The following is a 26,639-nucleotide window of genomic DNA, read 5'->3' on the forward strand; positions in this document are numbered from 1 at the left end:
TGGTTTTATTACCATCTCTCATCACCACAATGACAAGAAACCGTTCTGTGGTTCTAACATTTTTAATTTTGCTGATAGAATTCTGCAGCTAGTGTGTGCCTGCCCTGCACACAGCAGCAGGGTTGGAGCTGGACGATTTTTAAGGCCCATTCCAACCAAAGCCGTTCTATGATTCTGTGATTCCACGATCCATCTCAAATTGTGATGCACAGTTTGTGTTGTACAGAAAACAGATCATTTACCTGAATTTGCACTGTCCAACTTGGCCACTGCAAACATGAGAAGTCTTTTTGAAGCACATAATTTAGATAACTTCAGAAGAATTTGTAGTGCATTTTCTTATTGCCTCTGGCTAGATAATACTTTTTCTGCAAGGGCAAGAATGATATCTATTACTAGCTTCATCCAAACTAGTTTCACTCATAATCTGTTAGTCTGATTATTGTAGGGGGTTGGCTACCTTATGGTTTGTGGAGATGTTTTGAAACATTGTTTTCTGAAAGATGGACCGTGCAAAAAAAGCATGGGAATTATTCCCTAGCAAATATTATTGCTATGGATATATGTATATAGAACATACACATTCACATTACAAGCCAGCATTCATAAATCCAAAGACTTCCTACCTGTACTGATTCTTAACTGTTATCATTGAAGGAGGACTTTAAGAGCTAATGCAGAATTGCTCCTGTTCTTAATTGCCAAGCTTTTGATTCTTTATCCTCTGACTCATTTTTGAGTGCATTCTGTTGGCAAGATTTAATTTTAATTATCAATAATAGAAATTCTTTCCACTAGCCTGCATAATAAGGACTCATTTCCAACAATTTGAGATACGTAACTTAAAAATAATATCAGGCATTGTATGGATCTTCCTTAAAGGTCTCTTTTTACAGTGCTACATAAGACTCAGTTTTAATGTTACTTGTGCTTGCAGACAATGACAGAAAGTGCTGTCACAGAGAAGAAACATCAGTGTAGGAGCAAAAAAAGTCAACAAACAAATGAAGTACAATAAAGGATAGCAAGGTAGCTTTAAAACTGTCCACTTAAAAAGTTCATGAGAATTGGCATGAAGTATTGAGAGAGAATTAAGTTCATAAAGACATTTTCCAGGCTGGATGTGGCTCTGGGCAGCCTGGTCTGGTGGTTGGCAACCCTGCACATAGCAGGGAGGTTGAAACTGGGTGATCAGTGCAGACCTTTTCAACTCAGGTCATTCTATGGTTCTGTGCTTTTGTCTTAGGGTATTAATGGTGGGGTGGTACAGGAACACACTGATATACTAATAAAAATAAACTAATGCTTATTTTATAACTTTACTAGATTTGAGTATCAAAATAAATAGATTACCACATTTCTTTTTCTAATTGCAACTGGCAGAAGTTTCATTTCTTGTCCTCCTTTCTGCAATGAGCTACCCATACTGTGAAATTAACTGAAACAGATATTCGCACTTCTTCCACAGGCCTTACTGATAAACTCTGTTCTAAAATAAAGTTGTTCTAAAATAGTGATCTACTTTGAAAATACCTGCTCTTTTCAAAATGATTCTTAGTAAACTCTACATCTTCTAGAGAAATATAATGCAGAGAATCTTATCCAGCTCTCCTGGCCCAATGACTAAATGGAAGAAAACTACACGATATTTACCTTTTTTAATATTTGGCTTGGAAAATAGTCTTAATTTGTAAACTTCGTATGAAGAGGAAGAAAAGAATTTCATGTCAGGAAAATGCCAAGGGAGGGTATTACAGAAATGTGTGTTCCCATACACAACCTTTTCCCTCAGAACTGGGTATCTAAATTATGCACCTACATGTACAACACAATTCTGAAGCTGAACAAATACATCCGTCCTGCTGATGTTAGTGGAAAACTCTTTTTCCTTCAATTAAAGGATGTAAGATTACAAACATCACTTTATCCTGTCAGAGGAAATGAGGATGCTCAAAATTATTAAGGTATTTTATAAGTGTGGTGTTCTGTGAGGAAATACTAGAGAGTAAAAATACAATTCTGTGCTTCAGTGTTTACTTTTAACAAGTTTAAAAATCTCGGAATGACTCTTCATTGTAATTGATGAAATTCAAGTTCCAATACCTTCAAACAGGTTCTGCATTCTTCATTTCTTAGGTAATGGATTTGATTGCCATTTCATTGCACTGAGACATCCAGCAGTGAACGTTGTCTAACCTATCTTGTGATACCGCAAAACAAAGCATAATATTATTTCAAATAGTAAGACATTAAGAAGTCCTGCGGCTGATCTAGATGGGGCTGGACAGTAGTGTCAGGAACCATGAGAAGTGCCCAGTTACAGTAGAATGCAGTTAGTTAGAAGTATGGAATGTTTTAGGAAGAAGACATATTATGTGATAAATGACAGCAAAACGTTGCTTTTGAACTAATTTCTGATTATTAAACTTAATGGCAAGATGAACAACAAAACAATGAACATTATTACCGGGAAATGAAAATGAAAAAGTTAATTATAAACAAGAGAAACCAGTAGAGTGATGTTAAAACGCTACCTGTGTTCTAAATTGAGTATGTGCTTTTATTTCTAATTTATTCATTTCCAATAGTTTTTTATGCCTACCCCTTTCTAGCCCCCTTATTCTGTTCTAGTATAGTAATTTAAAAGATATTTTCTCCAATGTTTATAGTAGTGTCATTTAGAGCTTGAATGTGTTCAGTCTATTACAGATGTGAACAGTTTCTTACTACTTTCAAAGACTGTCATCCTTGCTAGAATTCATAAAATAAGTTAGGCAAGTCAGTTCAAACAGATTTTAATGGGCAATGGCTAACCTTCTGTTTATCATTTTCTTGACTTAATGTCTAACGATTCATCTTCACAAAAAGTGATTATCTGAAACCATGCTGAAAAAAGATGTTGTTTCTGTTCTTATTCACTAAAAACCAAACCAAAACAACCCTCCCCCCCCCTCCCAAAAAACAAACAAACAAACAAACAAACGGGTTCTCAGTATCTTGGTTCACATATGGGACAGGACCTAAAGTTAATATATGCTGTTTATGTTAATTTTTACCTCATTTTCCAGGAATAATGGTGAACCATTATCATTTCATCTTGCTAGAAAATTGTGACAAGCTTTTAAGTTCAAGTTTGGATATTACTCTGTTGCAGTTTGAGACATACACAGTGCAGTTAAGTTACAATAAAGCACAACCATCAGAGAATATTTAACACATAAGAACAAAATTTGAGACACTGGGCCTTAAATCCAGTAAAATGTCCCATGTGTCATAGTCTTCATTTACCTAACAAACTCACCTTTGAGTCAGTGAGCACTAACTAGGGAGCAGTACATGATTCTTAAATCTTGCTGCAAAGACTTTCTGTAAAAATGTTAGTTCTTTTGATGCTCCAGCAGTTTGGCCCCTAACTTCAAGGCTGCCATGATTTTACACTTGATAAAAAGTTGGTATGAAACACTGCTCCATAATGCCAGAAGATGAACTGTGTGTGTTAATATAGTGGGATACTATCATGGTTATGATTGTGCTTCACAGCCAAGTGAAGGCACTACATAAAAATAAAAATAAAAAAAAAAAAAAAAGAAGTCATAACCTCATAAAAAGACCTGCCTTTTGAGCTGCTACATTACTCCTAAATTTTAATTGTTAGGTTTATGTATCTGAACCCAGATTCTCAAGCTCTTAGAAGGATGAGTATCTGAAAGAAGAGATGATCTTGCAATTATCTGTTTTCCCTTCAGCATGTGTTACAGCACAGCAGCTAGAGCTTTAATGACAGGAAAAGTTTATATAATAAACATGTATGTGCAGAATCTTGTAACTTAGCTCCTCACAATCTGATAGAAAGAAACCCATCTACTCTGACCACAGAGTGTGCCAGGTACCAACAAGTGTTCTGCAAAGACTTCATCTCAGCTGAGTAAACAACTTGACACACTTTCAGGGGGATACATCTGCGGTTAAAGTTGGGAAGTGTGTGTTCCAAAATACCATTGATGTTAAAAAGATGCAACAGGCGAATGCTGCTTGTTTTGGAAACTCAGTTCCTCCTCTTTGAAATTAACCACCTTAATTTTGTTGGTTGTCTGGCACATTGCCCTCTATTGTTTCATATTCTTGGCTGAAAGGAAACTTGGAGATGGACGGTGTGTGAAAGAGCTTGACTTAGTGGTATTCATGCTTTTCTAACAATTATGTTGTTCCTAAGGTAAAGAGAAGATGAAACAGTAGGTGTTGGTCAAGGATAGCAAACTGAAGATGTATTCTTTACTTCACCTGGAAAAACCTGACAAAATAAATAGGTTAAGATTCTCACTCTTCCCATCTGCATCACTGTGATGAGGAAAATCAGAGGGACCAGTGAGAATTCTATACTCCTGGTGACAAATCACAAGCAGGTCCATAAGCAGCACTATCACACAGTACTTCAGCCTTGCCGCACAGCTGTTGTAAAATATGCTGTAAGGAATAGCCACAAAGTATCAATACAAATCTCTACCTTTTCTTTCCAGTGTTAGCAGTTACCTCCACCAACACACAGCAGGAGTCATCTGACCACAAACTGTGTGTTGATTTATGTATTTTGCTGGTAGCCAGCGATGAGCCCATGAAGGCACATGCTGTTCCTGCAAGGTGCTGACTACTGAGCTCTGGGGTGAACTCCAAACAGCCAGGTGCAGGACACATCCAGCAGACTTCTGGCAGCCGACTTTGTACATGTAAGAAGTGGCTAAAAATGTCACTGCTTAAGTAATGGAAAAGCTAATCATTACAGCGAAAGGTCATAAGCTGCTGCCCTTTGGAAAGGACAGCAACTCTATGTTGTTTTCCTTATCTAAAATCTCAGGAAAGAGATTTTAAACAGCTCTGGTTTTGTCTCTATTCAACTTTAAAAAAAAATAAAAAAAGAAAAGCAAAAAAAAAAAAAAAGATTTATTTTGTTCAGCTTGAGAGAACTTTTGATTTATTTCTTTTTTTTTTTTTTTTTTTTTTTCTTCATTTTCATTTCCATTTTGTAATCAGGAGGCTGGGGGATGCTGCATGAGTGAATGCCAAAACTTCATATTATTTTGTCTCTCATATTCATTACTCACACTTTGTTTTTCTAGAGAAATATTTCCTAATCTAGAACACATTCAAGAAACACTTGAAATGTCAGTTTCTACTTCTGTTGCACAACTATAGTAAGTGTATGACACTATTCACCAATGCCAGAAAACATTTGAAAAATGCATAACTGTTATTGCAGAACATACACATAAAAGCTTAACAGCCTGATTAACAACCTTGTGCTCAAATATTCACTAAAAAAAGAAAACTTGTAATGCATGAAAGATCTAAAATATGAAAGAATTGTGCTTCCAGTTGGGTTTTCAGTATTTCCAGAGGAGACTCCACAACCACACTGGGCAGACTCTTCCAGTGCTCCATCACCCTTACAGTGAAGAAGTTCTTATGCACATTTGTGTGGAACTTCCTGTGCTCCCGTTTGTGGCCATTTCCCCTTGTCCTATCACCATGCATCACTGAAAAGAGTCTGGCCTCATCCCTTTGCTTCCCAAACCTTAGATATTTATAGACATTGATCAGTCTTCTTTTTTCAAGGCTGAGCAGACTCAGGTCACCTAGCCCTTCCTCATAGGAGAGATGCTCCAGGCCCTTTATCATCTTTCGGGGCCTGCACCAGACTCTCTCCAGAAGATTCCTGTCATTTTTGTACCAGACACAATACTCCAGGTGAGGCCTGACCAGGGCAGAGTAGAGGGGGAGGATCACCTCCCTTGATCTGCTGGCCATGCTCTTTTTACTGGCTGCCATTGTACTTCTTGGCCACCAAGGCACACTGCTGGCTTGTGGCCAACCTTTTATCCACCAGGACCCCCAGCTCCTTCTCTGCAGAGCTCCTCTCCAGCAGGTCATCTCCCAGCCTACACTGGTGTATGAGGTTATTCTTCCCCAGATACAAGAATTTTTTCCCTGAGAGTTTGGTCAGGCATCAAAATGGGCTGTCCAGGAAAGTGGTGGCTCCCTCCACCTCTGCAGATATTTAAGAGGCACACTGATGTGGAACTAAGCCATTCTACAATTCTATGATCTTGCAGATAATTTCTGACCTAGATGATTGTATGATTCCATGTGTGACAGAGTTTAAGGAGTCACCTGTATCTGAGGAGGAAAGAGACTTTACTGCAAATAAAACATGCCTATGAAACTAACTGTGTTACTATGTGGGGAACTTATTTTCTGGATGACATTCTTTAGTTCTGAACCCAAAATTTCTCTGTCCCACCCATTCTTACACATTACTGGTTTGTTCATGGGATTCTAAATTATTTCTAAACTACTTTACTTCAGATCATGTATTTCAGACAACAGTCATGGACATAAGATACAAATTTCCAGGAACAGTACAGTAGAAACAGACAAATGAAACAACAGTACTCTCCTAGTTACAGTAGTGAAGCCCAGCATGATGAGATGAACACAAAAGTAGCATATTACTTTAACTACTAGTATTTATTCTCTGTTGCTGAAATTTCTCTGATATGGGTTTCCTTGCATTAATCAGCTATCAGTTACTTGAAAAGCAACAGAAACAAGATGTAAGCATCAAATATTACATAACTTTAGTAAACAGCAATAATCCTTTCTAGCACCTGCTGGATTATCTAAACTAACTGGCAGTGAAAACCCACATGAACACCTGCATCTCATAACAGTGTCAGGTTTTCTTCAGATGCTGAGTCTCATGAAAAATATGATGAGCACTGCAAGGTGACACAGCATCCCAAAATGTGCTTTGTATTGCAAACATCTACTACTTTTCAGCTTCAGATGCAGGCAAGTCTCCTGGGTGCCCTGAGCCAGTACATTGCTTGCAGCACTGAGAGGCTATTCAACTAACATACGGGAAGATAAATCAACCTCCTGGCAGTGAAGCTGTAAGAGCAGTAAGGTCTGCCCTGAGCCTCCAGACAGAGCAATCCCAGTTCTTTCAGCTTCTCCCCATGAGATTTGTGCTGCAGACCCCTCATGGCTTTGTTGCTCCTCTGTGGACATGCTACGGGGTCTTGATGTGTTTCTTATAGTGAGGGGCCCAAAACTGAACACAGTATTTGAGATATGGCCTCATCAGAGCTGAGTAGAGGGGTATGATTACCTACCTGCTCCTGCTGGCTGCACTATTTCTTCTTCATTCAAGTAAAATGAGCACTTTAGGAAATCAGTATGTTTGTCTGAATAAGAACATGCTCCTACAGATTAGCAGTTTCCCCTTGTCACCAGTATGATCTCCAGTCCTGCAAAGTCTTCTTACCAGTGTATGCACTTCACAAGTAATTCATAAGCAATTACTTCAGGGATATACTCATAAGTTTCTAAATTGTGGCTTTCTAACACTTATATTGAAGCAGTACCTTATTTAATATACAGTGATAAAGTGATAATGTACAGTGAAATGCACCTGAACAAGGTATTACGTTTATTAAGGGAAACCTAAGTAACAGCCCTGCAAAGTGCTATCATCTAGTTAAGTTTTATGGTGCAGTTATCTGAGGTCAAGGCTGAAGCTGCAGCTCATACCACCGCAGTTACAGTAAGTACTATGAACTACAAACTGCTGCTTTGTCAACAAGGTGAATCCTTGATAGGATACATATAACCTGTTTATTCTGTTCAAACAACACTTGAATGTAGCTTACAGAGCTGGAATGTATTGCAGAGTCATCATGAAAATTTAAAAACCAAAGTACGAAATATAATTCCTTGTTCTTTGCTAGGCAGATTAATGATGACGAATCAGTGCAGCTTTGCAGTACTAAACAGTGCTCAGGTAAGACTGTGAGCTACCTCCTCTTGCATTTAAGCAAATAAATTCAAAGTAGGTGTGCACAATTTTGAGACTTTGTTAATACCGTAACTATTGTTATGTCTCCATTATTCCTTTCTACTGTAAAAAATAAAGAAAGAAAAGTAATATCTAAGCAACTATTAGTCAGTGTGGACTTATTTTACAGGATGCATGTCTTTCAATAGCACAAGATACTAATGCTCAGATTTAATCACAGGCTAAGTTAGTTGCCTGAGAATGGAGGAAAGGGAAGCAAGATTCAGTCTGCCTTCACGTGGCTGCGCCAGTGTGCAGTGGTGCATGCTCCGGGCTGTTTGGAGCAGCAGCTGTATCACTTCACCACCTACCTCACCCTCCTACCACCTGCTGTTCACCTTCAAGAAGAGTAAGAAGGGAAGTTTATGTATTACTATTAAAAAAGAAGAAGAAGAAAACACACATACACAAGAAAGCAACAAATCAAAACTAAACACAAAACAAACAAAAGCAAGAACAAAACAACAACAACAAAAGCCAACTAAGGAATATCAGTAAATAGCAACAGCTTCCAGCAGTTGATCAAATGTGATTCACATAGCAGAAAGAAAAGATTTACACTGGATCTATTTGGCACTGCCTGAATAATAGTTTTTGAGAGGGGGAGAAACTCATTTCAGCTTCTGATGTTGTTCTAAATCATAAAAGAGACAGGTCAGATCAACAGTACTCTGAAGTTACAACCTTGTTGACCATGAAAGCAATGTGAGGAGATGTGATCAGAGGCAGATACCTAAAGCTAAATAGAATGAATATATCACACTCTGACATAAATTGTGTGTTCTGCTTTTCTCACTGTGGTCAGCCAGGCACAGATGTTTTCCCCTGACAGTTCTCTACACCTCTCTACTTACAAGTATATTAGCACAGGCTTACCTATCCTTCCCATACACTAAAACCAAGATAACTCACTGCAAGTATGAAAGAAGCTTACAGATAAAGGCCAAAACACTTCACACTGGTCCCACTTAAGACACAACTTATGCAGAGAGTAAACAAATCACCAAAGAAATGCACCCTGAAGGATTGCAGCCAGGCTGCAGTCACATTTCCAGATGAACATTACTGGACAAATCACAAGCCTCAGGATGATGTTAAATTTCATGCAGTATTTTCAGCTTTCTGAAAGCTGTGACCTGGACAGGAAGATCTCACTGTGCTGCAGAGCACAGACTGCCCTTCACGCAACACAACACAGAGGGTAAACTTCTCCATTCTGGGAGCACAGTTATCAGTGCAGATCTGATGCTATGCAGGGAACTCAAATATAGAACCCTAACTTTTGGCTCTAAATAGGAAGCTTACTTTTTGAAGTGAATATATATTGATGTATTTTAAAACATGAAAACAAACAAGAACCATAATCTTTCATATCAGTCTTTTTTTACTGAACAGTTTCTTTCTTATCCAACAATAGAATCAGGAAGAACAATTTACACTTGACAAATATATGTCTGATTACTTGAACTGCCAGAAGAGTTCAATAAAGAAAAGAAAAATAAACGCTTTCATAAAATCTTCATAGCAATATAGGAATAGGCATGAAGATGAATATCAGAATGTGCTCAGATTTTGCACTTCTCTTTGTGAAAATCTGGCCTTTCAGATTTATAAAAAAAAATGCAGAAATTTCTCACATATCTATGAAGTTATAAAATTCTACATCAGTTAAACAGAAGTACAAACTGTTGCATATATGAACATAACCTTTATACTAGACTATTTATCTTGAACTAAAAAAATGTTTAATATGCAGTAATATATAACATTCCTTCCTGAAACTTAAAATAATTCTAGCAAAAGATGATTTAAAAAACAATAAGCACTATAAGAGCTCTGCTGCAAATAAGTATTATTGAAATTCAGAAGTAAAAACAAAAAATCACTGGCACAGGCTCAGTCATATCCCCAGTTATGCAGAGCTCCTTATCTTATTGATTTCTACAATACTGAGTTCATTATATTAACATTAGAATTTAAGCTGGAAACAATATTGACAGCCATGTTATATTTTCATTTCATGACAATTCTACATAGAGACATTCAGCAGGTTTTTGTTTTCCTTCCAAAACCTGCTCTGATGATTGTGATTTGCTTTATTTTTTCATAGCTAAATCACCCTCATTTTTGTACTTCTCAGCAAAATAATCAGAGTCAAAACTTACAGACAGATCTGGAGGACTCACATAAACATTCTTATTCTGTACTGTAACTTTATAAATCCTTTGTTTAACTCCTTTTGACTGCCACTGTGGTGTTGGTGATGGCTCCAAAGGGTTTACTCCTTGATATAATCCTTCTCCCGTTTCCAGTGCGATTGTATACTTATGCCAAGGACAGATAATACATGGCTGACCATTGATGTCCTTAAAAAACAAAGAAGAAAAAGCAAGTTATCAGCATCTAATTATTCTCTTTGTAAAAATTCCCATCTTAAGCATATCTGGAGATACAGCTGCAAAGCTTCCTATTATTCTGGTAGCATATAGATTCTCACTCCTAAGAGCACCTTATTCCAGCAGTAAACAACTGAACCAATGATCCACTTGGTCTGGACCCTACTGCTCAACTGTGAATAATACCAAGCTTTCATTACACTTTTTGTAATATAATAACTAATCATAACAGTCTACCATTATAGAATGTATCCATACAGCACTGAGAATCAGATTTTCACTCCTCATTTCAGCATTTCAGTCTCCTGAGACAAATAAGCATGTAAAAAGCATGACAGGAAGCATTATTTTTACTTATATACCCATATTTTTATTCTGTTTTGACAAATTTTTTTGAATAGAATGAACTGGAGATTTCAAAAGTCTCTATGCACATAAATTATTTTTATTTTGCTTACGTACCTCTATTTCTCCAAGATGTAAAGGGCCACCTTCATCTGAAACATGGTAGAATGTGATATTAATTTATGCAGCAAAACAAATGCTTAATTGTTACAATACTGATGTTGTGTGAGTGAATATCTTACGGTAACAGCGAGAGTCCAGAGCATAAAATCTCCCTTCACGGTAGAAAACAACAACTTCTCTGCCATTGACTTTGGCTGTTATTCTTTGGGACTTTATTATGTCATTTACTTTTCCAACTAATACAAGACCATCTGGCTCCGTTTCAACTGTTTCTTTGCTCGGGCTGTGTGAAGTCACACCCTTAAAACACAAAAAAATTAAAAATTAAAAAAACACCTCATAAAACAGTCCAAGTTTGGATTTCTACATGGAAAACGTGTGTCCCTGCTCCAGGGAAAAACACGGCTCACTTACCATGTATGATGAATGGGACACAGGTTTCAGTACAATATTATCAGTGTGCACATAAAGCAAAGCACAGGAGTGTAGTGATAATGTTCACTAACAGAAGTGGAACTGGAAATACCAACTGCTGCAAACCTGATGCCTGAGGCTGAGACAAGATTAATTCCAAGTTGAGCCTATTCAATCTACATTTTAATCCCCATCTCCCTCATAAATCCAGTGACACTAAATGTGAGGCACTAAGGTATTTAGCTATGCAAAGGATAAATGGTAGTTGGGGGACTTAGTACGATACTATGGATAGAAATACAAGCCTGTAGAAGCCAACAGTAAAAAAATAAAGGGAATTAAAAAATCTTTGTTAGGGAAGATGTACTAAACTTGGGCTTTTTAGCAGCCATGTTCTGCCTTTGCCTTCATCACTTTATGTATTTCAAACATCAAAAAGCCTTTCTTAGCAGAAGACATATGCATGCCTCCCCCTTTCATCATAAAGCCTGTCCTCCTACTAATTTCACTCACAATTAGCTGCTGTGTTCCAGTCACCTCAAAGTCCTAGTGCAACCCTGCTACCCTCACTTCCTCAGAAGATCAGGCTAAAAAAAAAGTCTTTGTGCATGTTGAGAACAAAGAGGAACCACATAAGCATGGAATCCAGTTGCAAAGAGGGTTAAGAGCTACAAAGAGCAGTGCCACTTATCCGCCACGCAGCAAGTCACACAGTACCTTAGATCCCCACCAGATCAAAACAGAGATGAGAAAGCAGGTGAAGAAATGAATGCTCAGAATAATGATGTCCAACATCTGCTCTCTTCAGTGCTCCTATGATAACTAGTGCTGCTTTGTTCACAAGTGTGACAGCATTTATCAAAGCACTTCCTCACAAAAAGCTGTTAGCTGAGGGTCTGGCCCCCGGAGCACACAGGGACAGGCTGTACAGAGGCTCAGCATGGCCGAAGCGAGCTCTGACACGGCTGATAAGGAGTAGGGCCGAGCTGCTCTGCCCTGATAACAGGAGATCAAGAGCGCAGAGTTCCTCTTGCTGCGTTTCTCCCTGTAAGCAGCACTCCTCCTGTGGGACACTGCGCATGAAGCCCTGCCTGAAGTCACGTACTGCCTGCTGTGCTCACCCTGCCTCAGCAGCTCCGCTCCCCACCAGCTGCTATGCTGGGCAGACCTGCTGGCTGCCTACAGCTCTCAACAGGCACTGCGGGCAGGCCAGGCTGTGGGCTTCCCACTCAGCCCAGCACTGGGACCTTGGGGGTGTTTTGCCACTTCTGTTAAAGGCAACTATGAGATCCTTGTCTCCAGCTGTAGGAGAAAAATCTCTATGTAATCAAAAAGGACACTTTCTATACATCCCATCTTTCCCAGAAAAGACCCTGAATTCACTTTCTGAGGTGGACCATCCAGCAGGAGCTGCCATCAGTGTGCCCTCAAGGAGCAGAACTCGGGGTACAGCACACCTCGGGTCAGTGCACAGTGTAGGCTGACCAAAGGCTTCTTGATTTTCACCATTTTTTCCCATCCCTGTTTATACTTGCTTTTCATTTCCCCTCAGTCATTAGTCCTGTAAGTAGAAAGAAATCCCAGACACCCCTCTGCTGGTGTGTCACTGCCTGCTAAACAGGACCTTTTTAGTTCTTTGTCTGCTGCAATGTGCACATATTTATGGTGTCACTAGCACAGCCAAGATGGGGAAAGGAAGTAGGTCAAGTCAGGGCAAGACTTGTTGGATATCAGCAGGACTTTTCCTTGTGTCCCTTTCAGGTCACAAATCAGCTCTAGCTCAGTGACACAGGATTTGATGTTCATTGTATGCTTTGTCTCTGACACACACGTCTGTCCAAAGGTCTTGAACGAGCTTTTTTTCCCCCCTATGATTCACTCTTTTCTATGAGTGTCCTGTCTTGGATCAAAATTGGTAGGTACATGTGTTGTACCAGAGTTAAGGTGCCAGATTCTGACAGGTAGCAACAGCATCTAAAACTGCCTGCAAAGTTAGGCTGAATGTGGATTTTCCTCAGAAAATACATTGTTCTGAAAGTAGGGACTTTCTACAAAGTGTGTGGCACTTTATACAGAACAGCATTACAGTAACTCATGTCAACTTGCAATTAATGTTGGTGGTAAAGACTTGTAAAGGCTGGCAAAGCTTTTAGTGTGCTATACAATAGGTATTTAACTTCACTCACCAAAAAGATGAAGCCTATTTATTTATTTATTTATTTATTATTTTGCTGTGACAGCAGTCTGCTGAGCTCTTCCAGCATCTTTATTCATGCAAGAGGACTTACCATGGTTTCTCTGAAGTCTGAAACAAATCTGATTCACATTTTTATTTTGACCTTTAGCTAAATCTCTGATGAATTGTATCTAATAGATTTCTGGTAATTTTTTCATCTAATGAAGACTACTTTGAATTTTAGATGCTCAGAGCTCTCTTAGGGTGCATTTTCTCATGGTTAATAAGTAATACTTCTACTCTTACATTCAAAATCCTTATAAAAATGCGAAACAGGGGTATGTCAAATTCTCGCAAGCTCTCTTTAATCAGACTTCTCACTTTAAAATTTTTGGTATCTACAACCAAGACTGCTTTTAGTCAGTTGTGCACCTAGTGAGAGGACCAAGATGAATGCTTTTAAACCAGAAGAGGGGAGATTTGGCTGCCCAGAGAACTGTGGTACCCTATCCGTGAATCAAGGCCAGTTTGGATTGGGCTCTGGGCAGCCTGAGCTGATGTGGGGCAGCCCTGCCCAGAGCACAGGGTTGGGACCAGAAGGGCTTTACACTTCCTTATAACTTAAAGCATTCTGTGATTCTATCTTACAGTAATTTCATATAGACTCTATTTCCATATCGTTATTTATGTATTTATTTATTTATTCCAACTAATTTTAAAAAAAGTTTTCTAATTCCATACAAAACCTGGATTTATCCACTGATTTTTTTATTTTTATTTTTATTTTTATTTTTATTTTTGTTGCGGATCAGGCTAGGCATCCTGACAAAGGTAGATTCTCACCTCTGCAATGACCTCTAAGAACACACAGTTAGAAAAAAACAGAAACATCTGTACATTGCCCATTTTTCTTGGGTTTTGGTTTTTATTGGTTTTATTGTTATTGTTAAGTCCTTGAAGACAGTAAATGCAAAGAACATAATCAGACCAACTTGCTAAATTTCCAAATGCTTCTTGTCCTGACTTATCTAAAAATGTGCTTGACCACATCAGTATTTCATCACCCTTTCATTCCCCAATTCATCTCAATTTGTTCTATCTCACACCTGCATTACTGTTTATTTCTGATGTTGTATGTCATTATTTATATTATCTATTTATTAATTTATTAATAAATAATAAATGTATTAATAATTTATTAATTTGTTCCATGATTATAACAAACAAAGGAAAAAGGAGGGTAGAGGGGGAACAAAACCAAAGCAATAAGCAGTATAAGATTATCCTTAATTATCTATGAACACAATTAAAAAGATAAAATTTTTACAATTTTGTGTGCCTCCAGTGGCACAGTGGTTAAAGACGCCACTTTGCAACACCAGAGGCCCTGCGTTCGAATCCCCTGTGGCGCAAGTGGTAGAAGTGCCGCTCTGCTACACAGAGGCTCGAATCCCGGGGGGTTGGACTCGATGATCTCTAAGGTCCCTTCCAACCCGCATGAGACTATGAGACTATGAGATAGTGTGGTAAGTTGTTTACAGCTAAGTACCCTACCTGCATTCTATCAGAAAACACTCGTATTTTTCGTGTTTATATTTTTCCAGCTTACCATTATTGCTGAGTACTTTATTAAAATCCCAGGCAACACTCAGGCATGAGTAATAACATCATCCTGAATTGCTACTATAGCAGCACCAACAGCATCCAAAAATAAGCAGCTGTATGTGCTGCTTAAAGTATTTTTCACCTAGGAAAAGTCAATTTACCAGTTAAATCTTACCTTCTTCCAAAACTGCTTTGGTGTTTCTTTCTTTAGCCACATCTCCAGGCAAATGAGAAATAGTAGCTTTATTTGTTTTCTTTTGCAAGCTACAGCTCCATCTTCTCTGGGTATATTTTATGTTCAAAGCTTCGTACATTAGTATATTGACCTGCAGAATTTAACTGTACAGTGGAAATCCACTCAATCAGTTTTCAACTTAATGTTGTGCAAAATCTCAACATTACTTTTCAGAAAACAGTTTGAATCACAAGTTCTGTCTGAGGGATTTATTTTTGTCACTGTTGGGTTGTTGTTTTTCCCCCCCCCCCCTTTTATTTCCAACAGTGAACAAAGAACCAATTTATCTTAATTACAGACACATTTAATGTGCAGCCATTGGGTAGCCAGAGCCCCTGAGTAGTACTACGCATTTATTTTGAAGAGTGATGCATGCTAAATCCAAACCCAAAAGCCAGAGATAAGAAGGTCTGTCTTCAAATACGAAGACTCAGTGAAAATGGAATGATGAAATATAAAGTAATCAAATAAATAAATTAACGTTCAGACCACTAGTTGCTATCTTTCCAATGAAATTCTAATCCATGCAGCATCTCCAAAGTGGATGACTATGTATTTGTAATGGACAGTCTGCCTTGGTGGAAAGTTGGCTCTAGCATATGTCAGTGTAACAAGTATCCCACCATAACACATAATTCTTGCTTTAACCTGTCCTTCAAATTGCAATCTCCTGTTAAGTTCTAATGATCGATACTCTGCATTTTGGCAACCAGCTACATGTCCTAGAGACGTGATTAAAACTTACGTACCATTCTTCCTATGCATTCTTACACGCTACAGAATTTTAATATATAAAATCTAGATTTCTTACACCAGCCAGTAACATGAAATACTTTGGGCTTTCTAGCACAATGCAGTAATACTTCAGGCATCTTTGCTTTAAATAGCTTGCATAAGATAATAATTTTAACAATTGAAAAACAACAGAAAATCGCAAATGCAGAATGTTGCCATCTCCTCAGTTATATTAAATCTGTGACATTTGTATGTTATTAATATACTTATTTTAGGGTTCCCTTTGGCTGAGCCACTTGTCAATTGCATTCTCGTATTTTTTTGGTTCCTTTAACCAGTCCTGATGCCATCTAAGGTTGGCAATAACATTTGAGTAATTCTGGCCCAAACTTTGTTTCCAGGCGATAAACTGTCTTTTGTTATAGTCATGAACAGACGAAGAAACTCTTGGATAGTTCACTATTGAGCGAAGTATTTTGTCCAAGGATTGTACTGTTTCTGGGAATTTTATGGCAATATTTGTCAGCTCATCTGGATCAGCAGAAAGGTCTGCAACAAATAAAAAAGGCAATAAAGGGTCTGCATGTAAATAAATTAATTGTTCAGTTAGGACACAAGAATTATAACATACCAAACAGTTGTGGAGGCACTGAGACGCCATCTGAGTACGTGATATACTTCCATTGATCAGTTCGAAGCATGTATGTGGAAGCATTCACATTGCAGCCATGGAACTCACTCAGCACCCACGAGGGCCGAGGGCCTCTGTGAGACACTTCATCCTCTGCCTCTTCAAGCAGCAGGGGTAAAAGAGAATATCCACTGAGGTTCTGCACGACAGGAATTCTTGCTAGATCTAAGCAAAGATACACATATTCAAAGTTGCACTGAGGTTAATACAATGAACAAAGTCTTATCTAAAGCTACATGTCTCTGAATATACACTGCAATAAACTAGATATTGCTAGAACACAGAAACCACACCAAAAAACATGCAAATAACAGCATATCTTTAAGAAATTTTCTTACTTAAGTTGCTCACCATCTTGACCAGAAGCAGTACCAGCTCTACCTATGTCACTCTTTAAAACATTTGTTAAAACGTGTATCTATTCCAGTGACAGATTCTGCTTTTTTATTTTTTATGCCCTTCCCACATGGCCACCTCAGACTGATGACCCTATGAGATTCCATACCCCTCAAGCTCCCTGGTGTAACACTTACTGGTACTTAGCTCCTAACCAGCATTCTTCATCTATGACTAGAAAAATATTGTGTGAAAGGCAGTCATTATAGTTATTACATATATAAAACAGGTGGAGAAACTCAGGAATAGGGGTACTTGGTAGGGCTGGAGATAAAGACAGCAACAGAGGTGGTGTTGATATTGAACATATTGAAAACATATTGAAAATACACAAGATGACTCTGTAGCCTACTACAGATACTCTATAGCCTACTGGAAGATCCTCTAGCTCGGATAGGCCCTTGGTATAAAACCACATCACAAGTATCTCCAGCTCCCAAAGATCTGGGAAGCATTAAAAAGTTGTAAACATCTTTTAGAGTCACTCTAGAAAGTACAGCTGAGAATCTCATCCATGTTACCTCAGAATTTCCTAAAAAAAGGAGTATGACTATCATGTTATTTTTAATTACCCTACTGAATACAGCACTCAAAATTCAATATTTCATTTCACAGAGGATTCCATTCCATGCTCAGTTGTGTCTAATACTCTCTTACAGTGATACTCAGCAATATAGATTGCCCACAGGTGAGTTTTTCAACACCCATCTTCTCTCTTCTCTTCTGTTCCTATAACACAGACACCTGTCAGTAATTCATAGTTCTTCCTCCAGAGAATCAGTTCTGCATCTGACCAAGCATTAGGAAGACTGTAACATTACAAACCTACTGCATCCAGCGTGGAGGCTAAAACCTGTACAAATGAATGCTTAATCTGAAGAAAACCAAAGAGAGGTATAAGCCTTTCCCATCCCTCACCCTAAACTAATAACTATTAACAGCAGTACTGTATTCTCCAAATGCAAGAAATGTCCCAGCTGGCATTTTCAATACTTCCTGCTTTACAGGACATCCAAAAGTACACCTATATAAACCAACAGACCTAGTGTTGTCTGGTGGAAAGCTACATCCTGTTAAAAAAAGAAATAAAAAATTGATGCACTTCTGGGTTAATTACCTGAATCACACAGAGTCTGCTGGGATGAACCCTATGTACCACACATGATATAGGGCACACCTAAAGTAAATTCAAGTAAATCTTTAGGGAGACTAAAGCTTCAAGACAAAGCGAGGCATAGGGATGACAATTATGAAGAAAAAGACTTGAAATCTGATTTCTCATTAGTCTGCAGCAGCACGCAGCTTGAAGAGTCAGCAGAAGATAGAAGTGATTCTTCATACTTTCATGTTCATCTTGAATTATCTGGATTTTTTGATATTCTGATTACAGGAAGAAGAAACTGCCAGAACAGAAGGAAAGAACTAATAAACACAGGGTTCCACAGGAAAATAACAGAGACAAAGAGCAGGAGAAAAGGATGGCAAACCACCTGAATAATTACGTTCCTTGTGGCAAAAGCACAAAAAAAGAAGTGAAGTCTTCAAGTATGGTACTGCAACTTTTGTCTGAATGTATCTGAAACAGACTTCTTTACACATAATCAGAATTCGGTAGAGCAAAAAGAAAACTACTCAGGTTATATGTTAAGTGTTTCCTAAGTTTTGAGAAGAGACAAGCAGATAAGTATAATTTGTTCTGTTTATAAAAAATCCACCTAAGATAACATAGAAAAGGATTTTCTCTGTCTTCTGCTGCTGTAAGTACAGTATAATCTTTTGCCCCACATTCTCTCAGGCAATTGCAGCCTACATCTGATCCTTTTAAATAAAGAGCTTTGCTGAGTGCTTTGAAAAAAAACATATATTTCTAATCAGTAGCCTAAAATATCCTAGATAAAGCCTGGAATGGTGCCTAACACTTAGTTCCAAAAAGATTCACATCTTGTCTGATACCTTTGATAGAACAGGTAACAGTTCAAAAATGCACTCCTCAAAGTAACTTAATGAGAATCCTTTTCAACTGTTTCTTTGTCCTATAAAGAATATTTCCATATTCATGAAGATAAGCACAGATACGCATTATCACACCTTAGTATACTTGCCCACATAAATTATACACTTCCTGTACAAAAGTCTATACTGAGTTTCTTCCAGTCGACACTTTATAAAGGGAATTCCTTTGACAATATAATGAAACTGCTATTTTTTGGGGTATAATCTCCTTTCTGGATGCATTTACATTCTAATTTCTATAGTAAACTAACTGTTCAATGTGAAGGCTAGAAAGGATTACTCATATCTAAACTGTGTCTGATTACTTTGTATCTCCCAATAAATTTTTAAAATAATCCCATATAAAATCATTTTTTTGGTGAGAATTGTGAGAATGACAGTAACAGTACAAAGGAAAATCATCAGTTCCTTTATTTAATTTTTATACACTTTCCCTGCTTTCGACATTAAGTACACGTGTGTGCTCCCTCCATAATCCATCAGTTCTGTTACTACATTGTTTCACAGAGACATAATTCTGACTACACTGCAAATATACAATAATAATTAATAACTTAAAAAAAATCATTTTAAATGACTCAACTCACCAAGCATAGTAGGATATATATCCACCAGAGAGACCACAGCTGATACTTGTTGCTGCTTTCTTATGCCTGGGCCCATAATGAGAAGAGGAACATGGGAACTTCCTTCATACATGCTCATTTTATAGAACTGACGGTGTTCCATAGCAAGTTCCCCATGGTCCGAAGTGAACATAATTATTGTTTTTTTAAGAAGATCAGTATCTCGCAGAGCTGAAATAATCTCACCTGCAACAAGAAAAAAGGTTTCAAAAGATAGGACAAATACTCTTCAGACTTCTACACCTACACAGTGGCACGCAAATTCCAAATAATTCTATTCAAAGATTTGGGGAACCCTGTCTCTGCCAGAGGAGACAGAATACAAAGCATCCAGCCCAGAACATAACACAGCAGTATGCAAGTTGCAGGAGTCTGACTCTCACGGCAGTTTGGAAGGCACTGAACAACCACAAGAACATCAAAGAGCAAAGATGCACTACAGCATGAGATGCATTTTTGCTGTCACAGCTAATAGTTGGCCTTGCAAGAGAAGTAACTCCACACAGTATGCGCCTTATCAGTAGGTATTTCTCCAGCATGTGCCCACAAGAACCTCTTACACAGACATTTGTGCAAGGGAGACATGGACAAGACCAGTGAAATCAGCAATTAAGGAACACAATTGCACATTGTTAACATTCAAACATTAAGGTGATTCTTGTTTATACAGACTAGTTAAAAACTTAAAATAAATTACAAAGTTAGAGCACAGCTCAGTTACTTACTGAGCTGGGCAACACCTTTATTGCCTGAAGTACCTCTGGATCTCCTTCCTTTCATAAAATATGAAACAGTAATTCCATGTCTTTTAAATTACTTAATCATTGTAAAATTGAAACAACAATAAAAAAAGATTTGCTTGCTTATTCATAGATTTCATAGTAGAAGGCAATTAAACTCTTGTTCTTTCATTGCCATTATTCACATTAAGAAAAAAAAAAAGCCCTAGATCATGATCATGTTGCATTGTAATTGTTCACACAGATCTTACCATAAAGTAGAAAGAACTCCATCCATCTGCTTAATTCACTCTTCCACCTTCTTCATTTTCCATAAGTTACTAAGGAAGCTTTCAAAGGTAACTTTACTTCTTAATTCATGATCAGTAGTTGTTATTGAATCCAGACACTTGAAATCAATCTCCAGGCAAGGTGCTTACAATCTCAAAGTTCTGTTTCCCTCTGTATTTCTATTTTTGCAGTTATCACTTAACAAAAGAATATTTATTTCCCTTTGCACATACATCCAACAAAGTTTTGCTGTACCTATTTAGCTTCTACTGTTTCATTGATGGGCCATGGTAGTAATTTTCAGAATGAATTCACCTGGCAATACCCTTAAAATCTATCCAGTTACTTACTGAATAGATTGATTAAGCAACATCTATGCAACTTACACATAGATCTGAATGGTATGTTTTGTTTTATTATTCCAAAAGACTGGTTCTATCAGCATTTTATTTAAAATTTCTTTTTCATAAAAATCCAAACAAGAAAACCCACTGTGTTATGAAGCCTTACTTACCAAGAATAGCATCTGTCTCTGCACACATAGCATAATAAAATGCTCTAATGCTTCTCACTTCTTGCTTCGTAAACTCTCCTGTACAGTTCTTGGTGTAAGATGAATAATAGTCTACTGGATGCATCTCTGAAAGTGAAGACCACGTGGGAATTTTAATAGCTTCATATTTTACCTAAAAATAAAGAGGAAAGTAATACTGCAAACTAAATTAAACAATTTAAAGGAAAAAAAAAAAAAAAGCAAAAAAAAAAAAGCTTTAATTTAAAATTTTTTAGCACAATTTGTCAGTTGTCAGTCTGTAGTCTTTGAGACATCAGCAGCTTATCTGCTACATGGTGCTGCTATTTCTACAATACTTCCAAAGATATTGAGTCAACTAGTTATAAAAGAGCTATAAAAGTCAGATACAAATGAAGGGCAGGACTCAGAAATACGTGCTTTTCCCTTGTACCTTTCTTAAGCGTGAGAGACATATTGGACTGATTTTCTAGACCGGTACTCTAAAGTAATTACAGAAGCATCAGCACATCATCTCATTAAATGTGAGATAACTACATATGACATGCAGCAAAAAGATTAGGTGTTATGTGCTCCTACAGACCAACACAGAAATTTATACTTGGTCTGGGAAGGTCTTCAGAAAAGTGGATAAGAAGTAAAGGCATCTTGATAAAAAAAAAATCTTCAATGCATTAGTCCAATTCTCTAACACATTTTATTTATTTCTATATATATTAAGACATTTAGTAATAAAGAAGCACTGAAGCCAAAAGAAGGAGCTGATAAATTACATACAAAGTTAGATCTGTATATTCTGCTAGTTCTGCATATATGGACAGTTAGAGAAAAGGGACTCCATTGTTTCAGAAAATCTCTGAATATATTACTGACAGACCAGCTATTTCAAATATATGTGTTTCTAGCTATGGGAGTCCACATCAGTGATAACAAATCTTTTCATTACAGGAAAACAAAATTATTTTACTTCATCAAAAGTCCAACATCTTATCCAAGTACTACTTACTGTATACTGAAATATCAAAACTGGATCTGATCTGAATAATTACAAGAAATAAAACACATTTCATAATAAGGTTATGAACAAATTCAGATTTAACTTTCACCTGCACATACCTTTTCAAGCCAATATGGAGATGTTAAAAATGTAGAGGATCCAAAATTTTCTCCTGCGTAAGGTGATGGATATGGATGTGGTAAATTTAGCCCCAAGTAAAGAGCAAATGGTTGGCTGAGGTTAACGGCTACTTCCTTTATCCAAGTCACTGCTTTGTCAGTAGCCTGCCAATCAGCTTTCCTCACTCTCACATGCTTCCTGTCACCAGTAAGATTTACCATGGGTCTTCCTTCTTGCCGGAGCAGGAATTCAACATCTCTAGTCCAGGCTTCCACACGGTTACTGAGAATACAGACACAAGACATATGCACTCAAAGGATTTCTTTCCTCCATGACACTGGGAAATCTGAGCTACAGATGTCCCAGCTTCTTTGCAAGACTGAATGACAACAACTACCAAAAACAGGATTATAAGAAAACGTTCAACTTAAAATCTCTACCTGTCTTAATTTTGTTCAGGGTAATTTTAATATCACCACTGAAATTCCAAGGAAAAACACAGAAGTGCTCAAGACATAATAATTCCCTTTCATTATTTCATCATTGATATTTAAAGAACACCTAACCATTTTTATTCTAACTGAAACTTTACCACTGTATCCCTGATATCCAGAAGAACTACTTAGTGTTATCTGTAACTGTATTTTTCAATTAAGCCTTTGTTTAGATTCACACACACTTTCAAGTTGAAAACCCTGATGAAACTACTTAGAGAAGCCTTTTTGATAAAGAGTTAAAGAGTAAAATCAGATGTGGGGAGAGGAGTAGTGTCTGTGTAAAATTGCTGACAATACCATAATGCTGACAGATAGAGAAAAACATACAGGCCAGATTGGTATCTAATCAAAATGAGGATAGGATAAAAATAAAACAAAAACAGAAAAAGCAAGCAAACAAACAAACAATATCAACCCCAACCCCTCAGACCAATTATCTGGAACAGCGCAGAAGATTTTTTACACAAGACTAGAATGACCCTCAGGCATAAGAGGAGAAAAAGATAAGCTAGAAATAAGAACCTTCAGAAAACTTGGTAGAGGAGTGAAAAAGAGAGCAATGAGAAATTCAGACCCTGAAAGTAGAATCAAAGTGCAAGGGCTTAACAGGTTATCTGTTTTGTTAAATTATTGTTCAAGGAACGATTGGATGTTGTGTGGAGGGACAAGGTGTAGTGGGAGATATTGGTAATAGGTGAACAGTCGGACTGGATGATCTTTTAGGTCTTTTCCAAACTTGGTGATTCTAAGATTCTATTTTAAAATTTCAGAAGTAAATTCTGATTTCTGATACTTTCAGTGAGAATGAAGAGGGATCATACCTCCTTTACCAGCAAACTGTTCGCAGTCAGAAAGGCTTGCCAGACTACTTGCCTAACTCGTCTATGTTACAGAACAAACATCTGTCTGATTACCTCACCGAATGATGTCCAGAAGTATAATCCAGTTTCCCATACTTCTGCGTGTAGTAGCCATGCTTCTGCATGAGATCCATCCATGTAACATAATCTGGATCCAGGCCTTTGAAGTTATTCCATGATTCTGTTAAGTGAGTGAAAAGACCACTCCACATTGCTGAAAAATAAAATGAGACATGGTCTGTGAAGATTAAGGATGCTTCCTAACTAAAACTAAGTTGAGAAAGGATCTTATTATTTCAGTAGTTAAAAAAAAGTCCAATTGTGACCCAGTTGAGTGAGAATATAAAATATTACTCTTCTGAATCTTATTTTCATCATCAATATGAACATCTAAAAATAACCCCCAGAATGACAGAAAGGTCCCATCTTGCAATGCACTATAAATTTACTTATTTTTGTACATCATGAAATATTCTTATGTATTGAAAAAATAAAATGTCACAGTAGTGTAGAAAATGTTGAAACATGAATGTGCACTCCAAAGCATTACCTCCCCTCAATTCAATTAGATTTTAGTGTTAACATTAGGTACATTTGTGAATTACAGTATGCTATATTTATAAATACCACAGGCCCTCAGTTTTATCCTTTTCATGTAATCTGCTTCACAACCAGCTGTAGAAACACAGCTGGATTCTGAAAGAGGGGACAAAAAGAAATGAGACCAAGGTAAGTCTGGAAAGGAACTAAAATATAAGTTTTTATTAGCTAGTTGTCCTGTTTCTTTGCAGCCTGACAAGAATCATTTGCTCTTCCCTATGACAATTTAGGGACAAAAGTCAACCCTAAGGCAAAATGAAGCTCTACTAAGCAATGGATAATTCACTAACACTAAAACCCAATAACACCACATCAAAGCAACACCCACACTCTCCCCACCCACCGCCTAAGATTACACTCAGTTTGTTCCTTTCCTCCAAGTACAGTTTCTGACTCCTCCATCGCAGGTGCATCCTCAGTTCTTTGCAGGTCTCCAAGCTACTGGTTAAACAAGTGCCCTCTGGTTCGGAACTGCACTTGTGATGAGCAACCAACATCCCTGATAATGCTGATGGACAATCTGAAGTGCCAAACAAAATTGATGACCTGTTGGATTCGTGACGCAGCCTCTTACTGTGAGCACTAGCTGCTATCTCCAGAACATTTCTTAAAATTAAATAAATTAACAGGAGAATATTGTTCTCAGCAATCAACAGTCAAAAATAAGAAAGCAGGATTGAGAGCATGCTTATGTAATCCCAATTCAATTACAACCTGATTCTGAGAAATAGAAGGAGTAGCTAGGTTCTCAAGAAACAGAATACAGCAGTAAACTTGGCAGCCTGTGCCTGCTGCAGTCATGCCAGGATGCTTCCTCCAATTTACAGCTCCAACAGAGCTGTAGATGATATTTCATTTGCACCATTTCTGGAGGGTCTTTGTGACAACTGAGAAGGCTAGAAACACTTTGAGATGAAACCTTTGATTTAAGAATATGGTTTACTTCTGACTTTTCAACTTCTAAATTCTGCAAATGGTAAGTTGCATATGGAACACTGATTGTAGCAAGTAAAGAATACTTAAATATGTAACTAAAGACTCTAAATGATATGCAATGTATTTAATGGCAATAGGAATAAATGTAAACTTCACAACAAACAGAAAAAAAAAAAAAGGATCAAATATCAAAACACTGTAAATTTCAGGTACTACAAAAAAAAAAAAATTAATTGGTCTGGCTGCGAAAACCACAGCAATGCTCCCCTACTCTCAAGGCTTTGAAATTACTGTACATTTAAATTGACATAGGCATTAATTATTTGCATTTATATTATGTTTCTCCTGGTCCTACCTGCTCGAGAAGGACAACAAATTGGAGAGTTGGTATAGGCATTGAGAAAGACAGAGCCATGTCTTTTCATAAAATTTACGAAAGGCAAATCCACAGTCTGATTTCCTGGATAAAATGTCAAACGTCCATCCTGCAGTCAAATAGAATAACAGCATACAAGAATCACTGTCTCAGATTACTGCTTGCAATAATTTATAAATTATTTACTTGACGCTGTGTTACTCAAACGCAGCTGACTGTCAAGAGAAGGAAAAAGGAAGTAACACAAGAGACAGCTGTATATCCACAGCTACCTAAAGGAGGCCATAGCAAGGTGGGGGTCAACCTTTTCTGCCAGGTAACTATTGATAGGATAAGAAGGAAAGGCCTTAAGTTGCACCATGGGTTCAGGGTGGATATTAGGGAAAATGTATCCTTGGAATGAGTGGTGAGGCACTGTAATAGTCTGCCTACGGAGGTGGTGAAATCTTGCATGAAATGTGTAGATGTGGTATTAAGTGATACAGTTTAGAATCCAGTGGGTTGATGGTTGGACTGGATAATCTTAGTGGCCTTTTCCAACCTTAATGATTCTATCAGTCCATAAGAACACCAACATACAGAGGCCTGCTTCAGATCTGCTGGCAGCTTCAGCAAGCAACTAGAAAGAAAACAGACTTCAAAACAAGCGTTTTAAGAAAGGTTCTGAAGATGGATATCATATTTTACAAACAGCTCGGGGGAATTATCCCACGAATAACAAGCAACGTGCAACTGTGAAAAAGAGAAGCGCAGAGGAGCTGAGGGGAGGCCTCATAGCCTTTAGGTTAGTAAACCTAAAACGCCCCGCAGAGCCGCGGCTACTCACGAAGGAGTCGCAGGTCACCAGCACCACGTTGGGCCTGGAGGGATGCCTTGACCTGGAGGGATGCCTTGACCTGGAGGGATGCCTTGGAGGCCTCAGCACTGCGCTGTGAGCGGCAGCCATGAGGAGCAGCCCCCGCAGCAACAGCATCGGCCCGGCACAACGCATCGCCCCGCACGCAGCCGCTCCGGGGCGGAGAGCGGCACAACTACAGCTCCCAGCACACAGCGGGCCGGGCGGTG

The 26,639-nt window shown here is 37.9% G+C and overlaps 2 protein-coding genes across 10 annotated transcripts; both read right to left on the reverse strand.

Moving 5' to 3' along the window:
- Nucleotides 1-9,257: 9,257 nt before the first annotated feature.
- Nucleotides 9,258-12,222, reverse strand: RFESD (Rieske Fe-S domain containing). Its single transcript, XM_015849658.3, has 4 exons — nt 11,887-12,222; nt 10,875-11,055; nt 10,750-10,784; nt 9,258-10,257 (listed from the first exon to the last, which is right to left on the reverse strand). The coding sequence occupies exons 1-4, from the start codon at nt 11,962-11,964 to the stop codon at nt 9,988-9,990; spliced, it is 564 nt and encodes a 187-aa protein (XP_015705144.2). The 5' UTR covers nt 11,965-12,222; the 3' UTR covers nt 9,258-9,987.
- Nucleotides 12,223-15,432: 3,210 nt separating this feature from the next.
- ARSK (arylsulfatase family member K) lies at nt 15,433-26,591 on the reverse strand. Of its 9 annotated transcripts, none has more exons than XR_014939219.1 (10): nt 26,401-26,591; nt 25,554-25,683; nt 24,606-24,782; nt 23,717-23,876; nt 22,305-22,587; nt 21,171-21,342; nt 19,608-19,832; nt 18,125-18,407; nt 16,552-16,776; nt 15,433-16,469 (listed from the first exon to the last, which is right to left on the reverse strand). XR_014939219.1 is itself a non-coding variant. In XM_085528442.1 (9 exons), the coding sequence occupies exons 3-9, from the start codon at nt 24,662-24,664 to the stop codon at nt 16,192-16,194; spliced, it is 1,389 nt and encodes a 462-aa protein (XP_085384568.1). In that variant the 5' UTR covers nt 24,665-24,782; nt 25,554-25,683; nt 26,401-26,591; the 3' UTR covers nt 15,433-16,191. The 9 variants fall into 9 exon arrangements, 4 of the variants coding, with proteins under 4 accessions (XP_085384568.1, XP_085384567.1, XP_085384569.1 ...); XR_014939221.1 differs by lacking the exon at nt 18,125-18,407 and adding an exon at nt 20,638-20,853; XR_014939220.1 differs by lacking the exon at nt 24,606-24,782.
- Nucleotides 26,592-26,639: the final 48 nt, after the last annotated feature.

This window comes from Coturnix japonica, chromosome Z, assembly GCF_054131305.1.
Source record: "Coturnix japonica strain WE chromosome Z, WE-NBRP24, whole genome shotgun sequence".
Classification (NCBI taxonomy): Eukaryota; Metazoa; Chordata; class Aves; order Galliformes; family Phasianidae; genus Coturnix; species Coturnix japonica.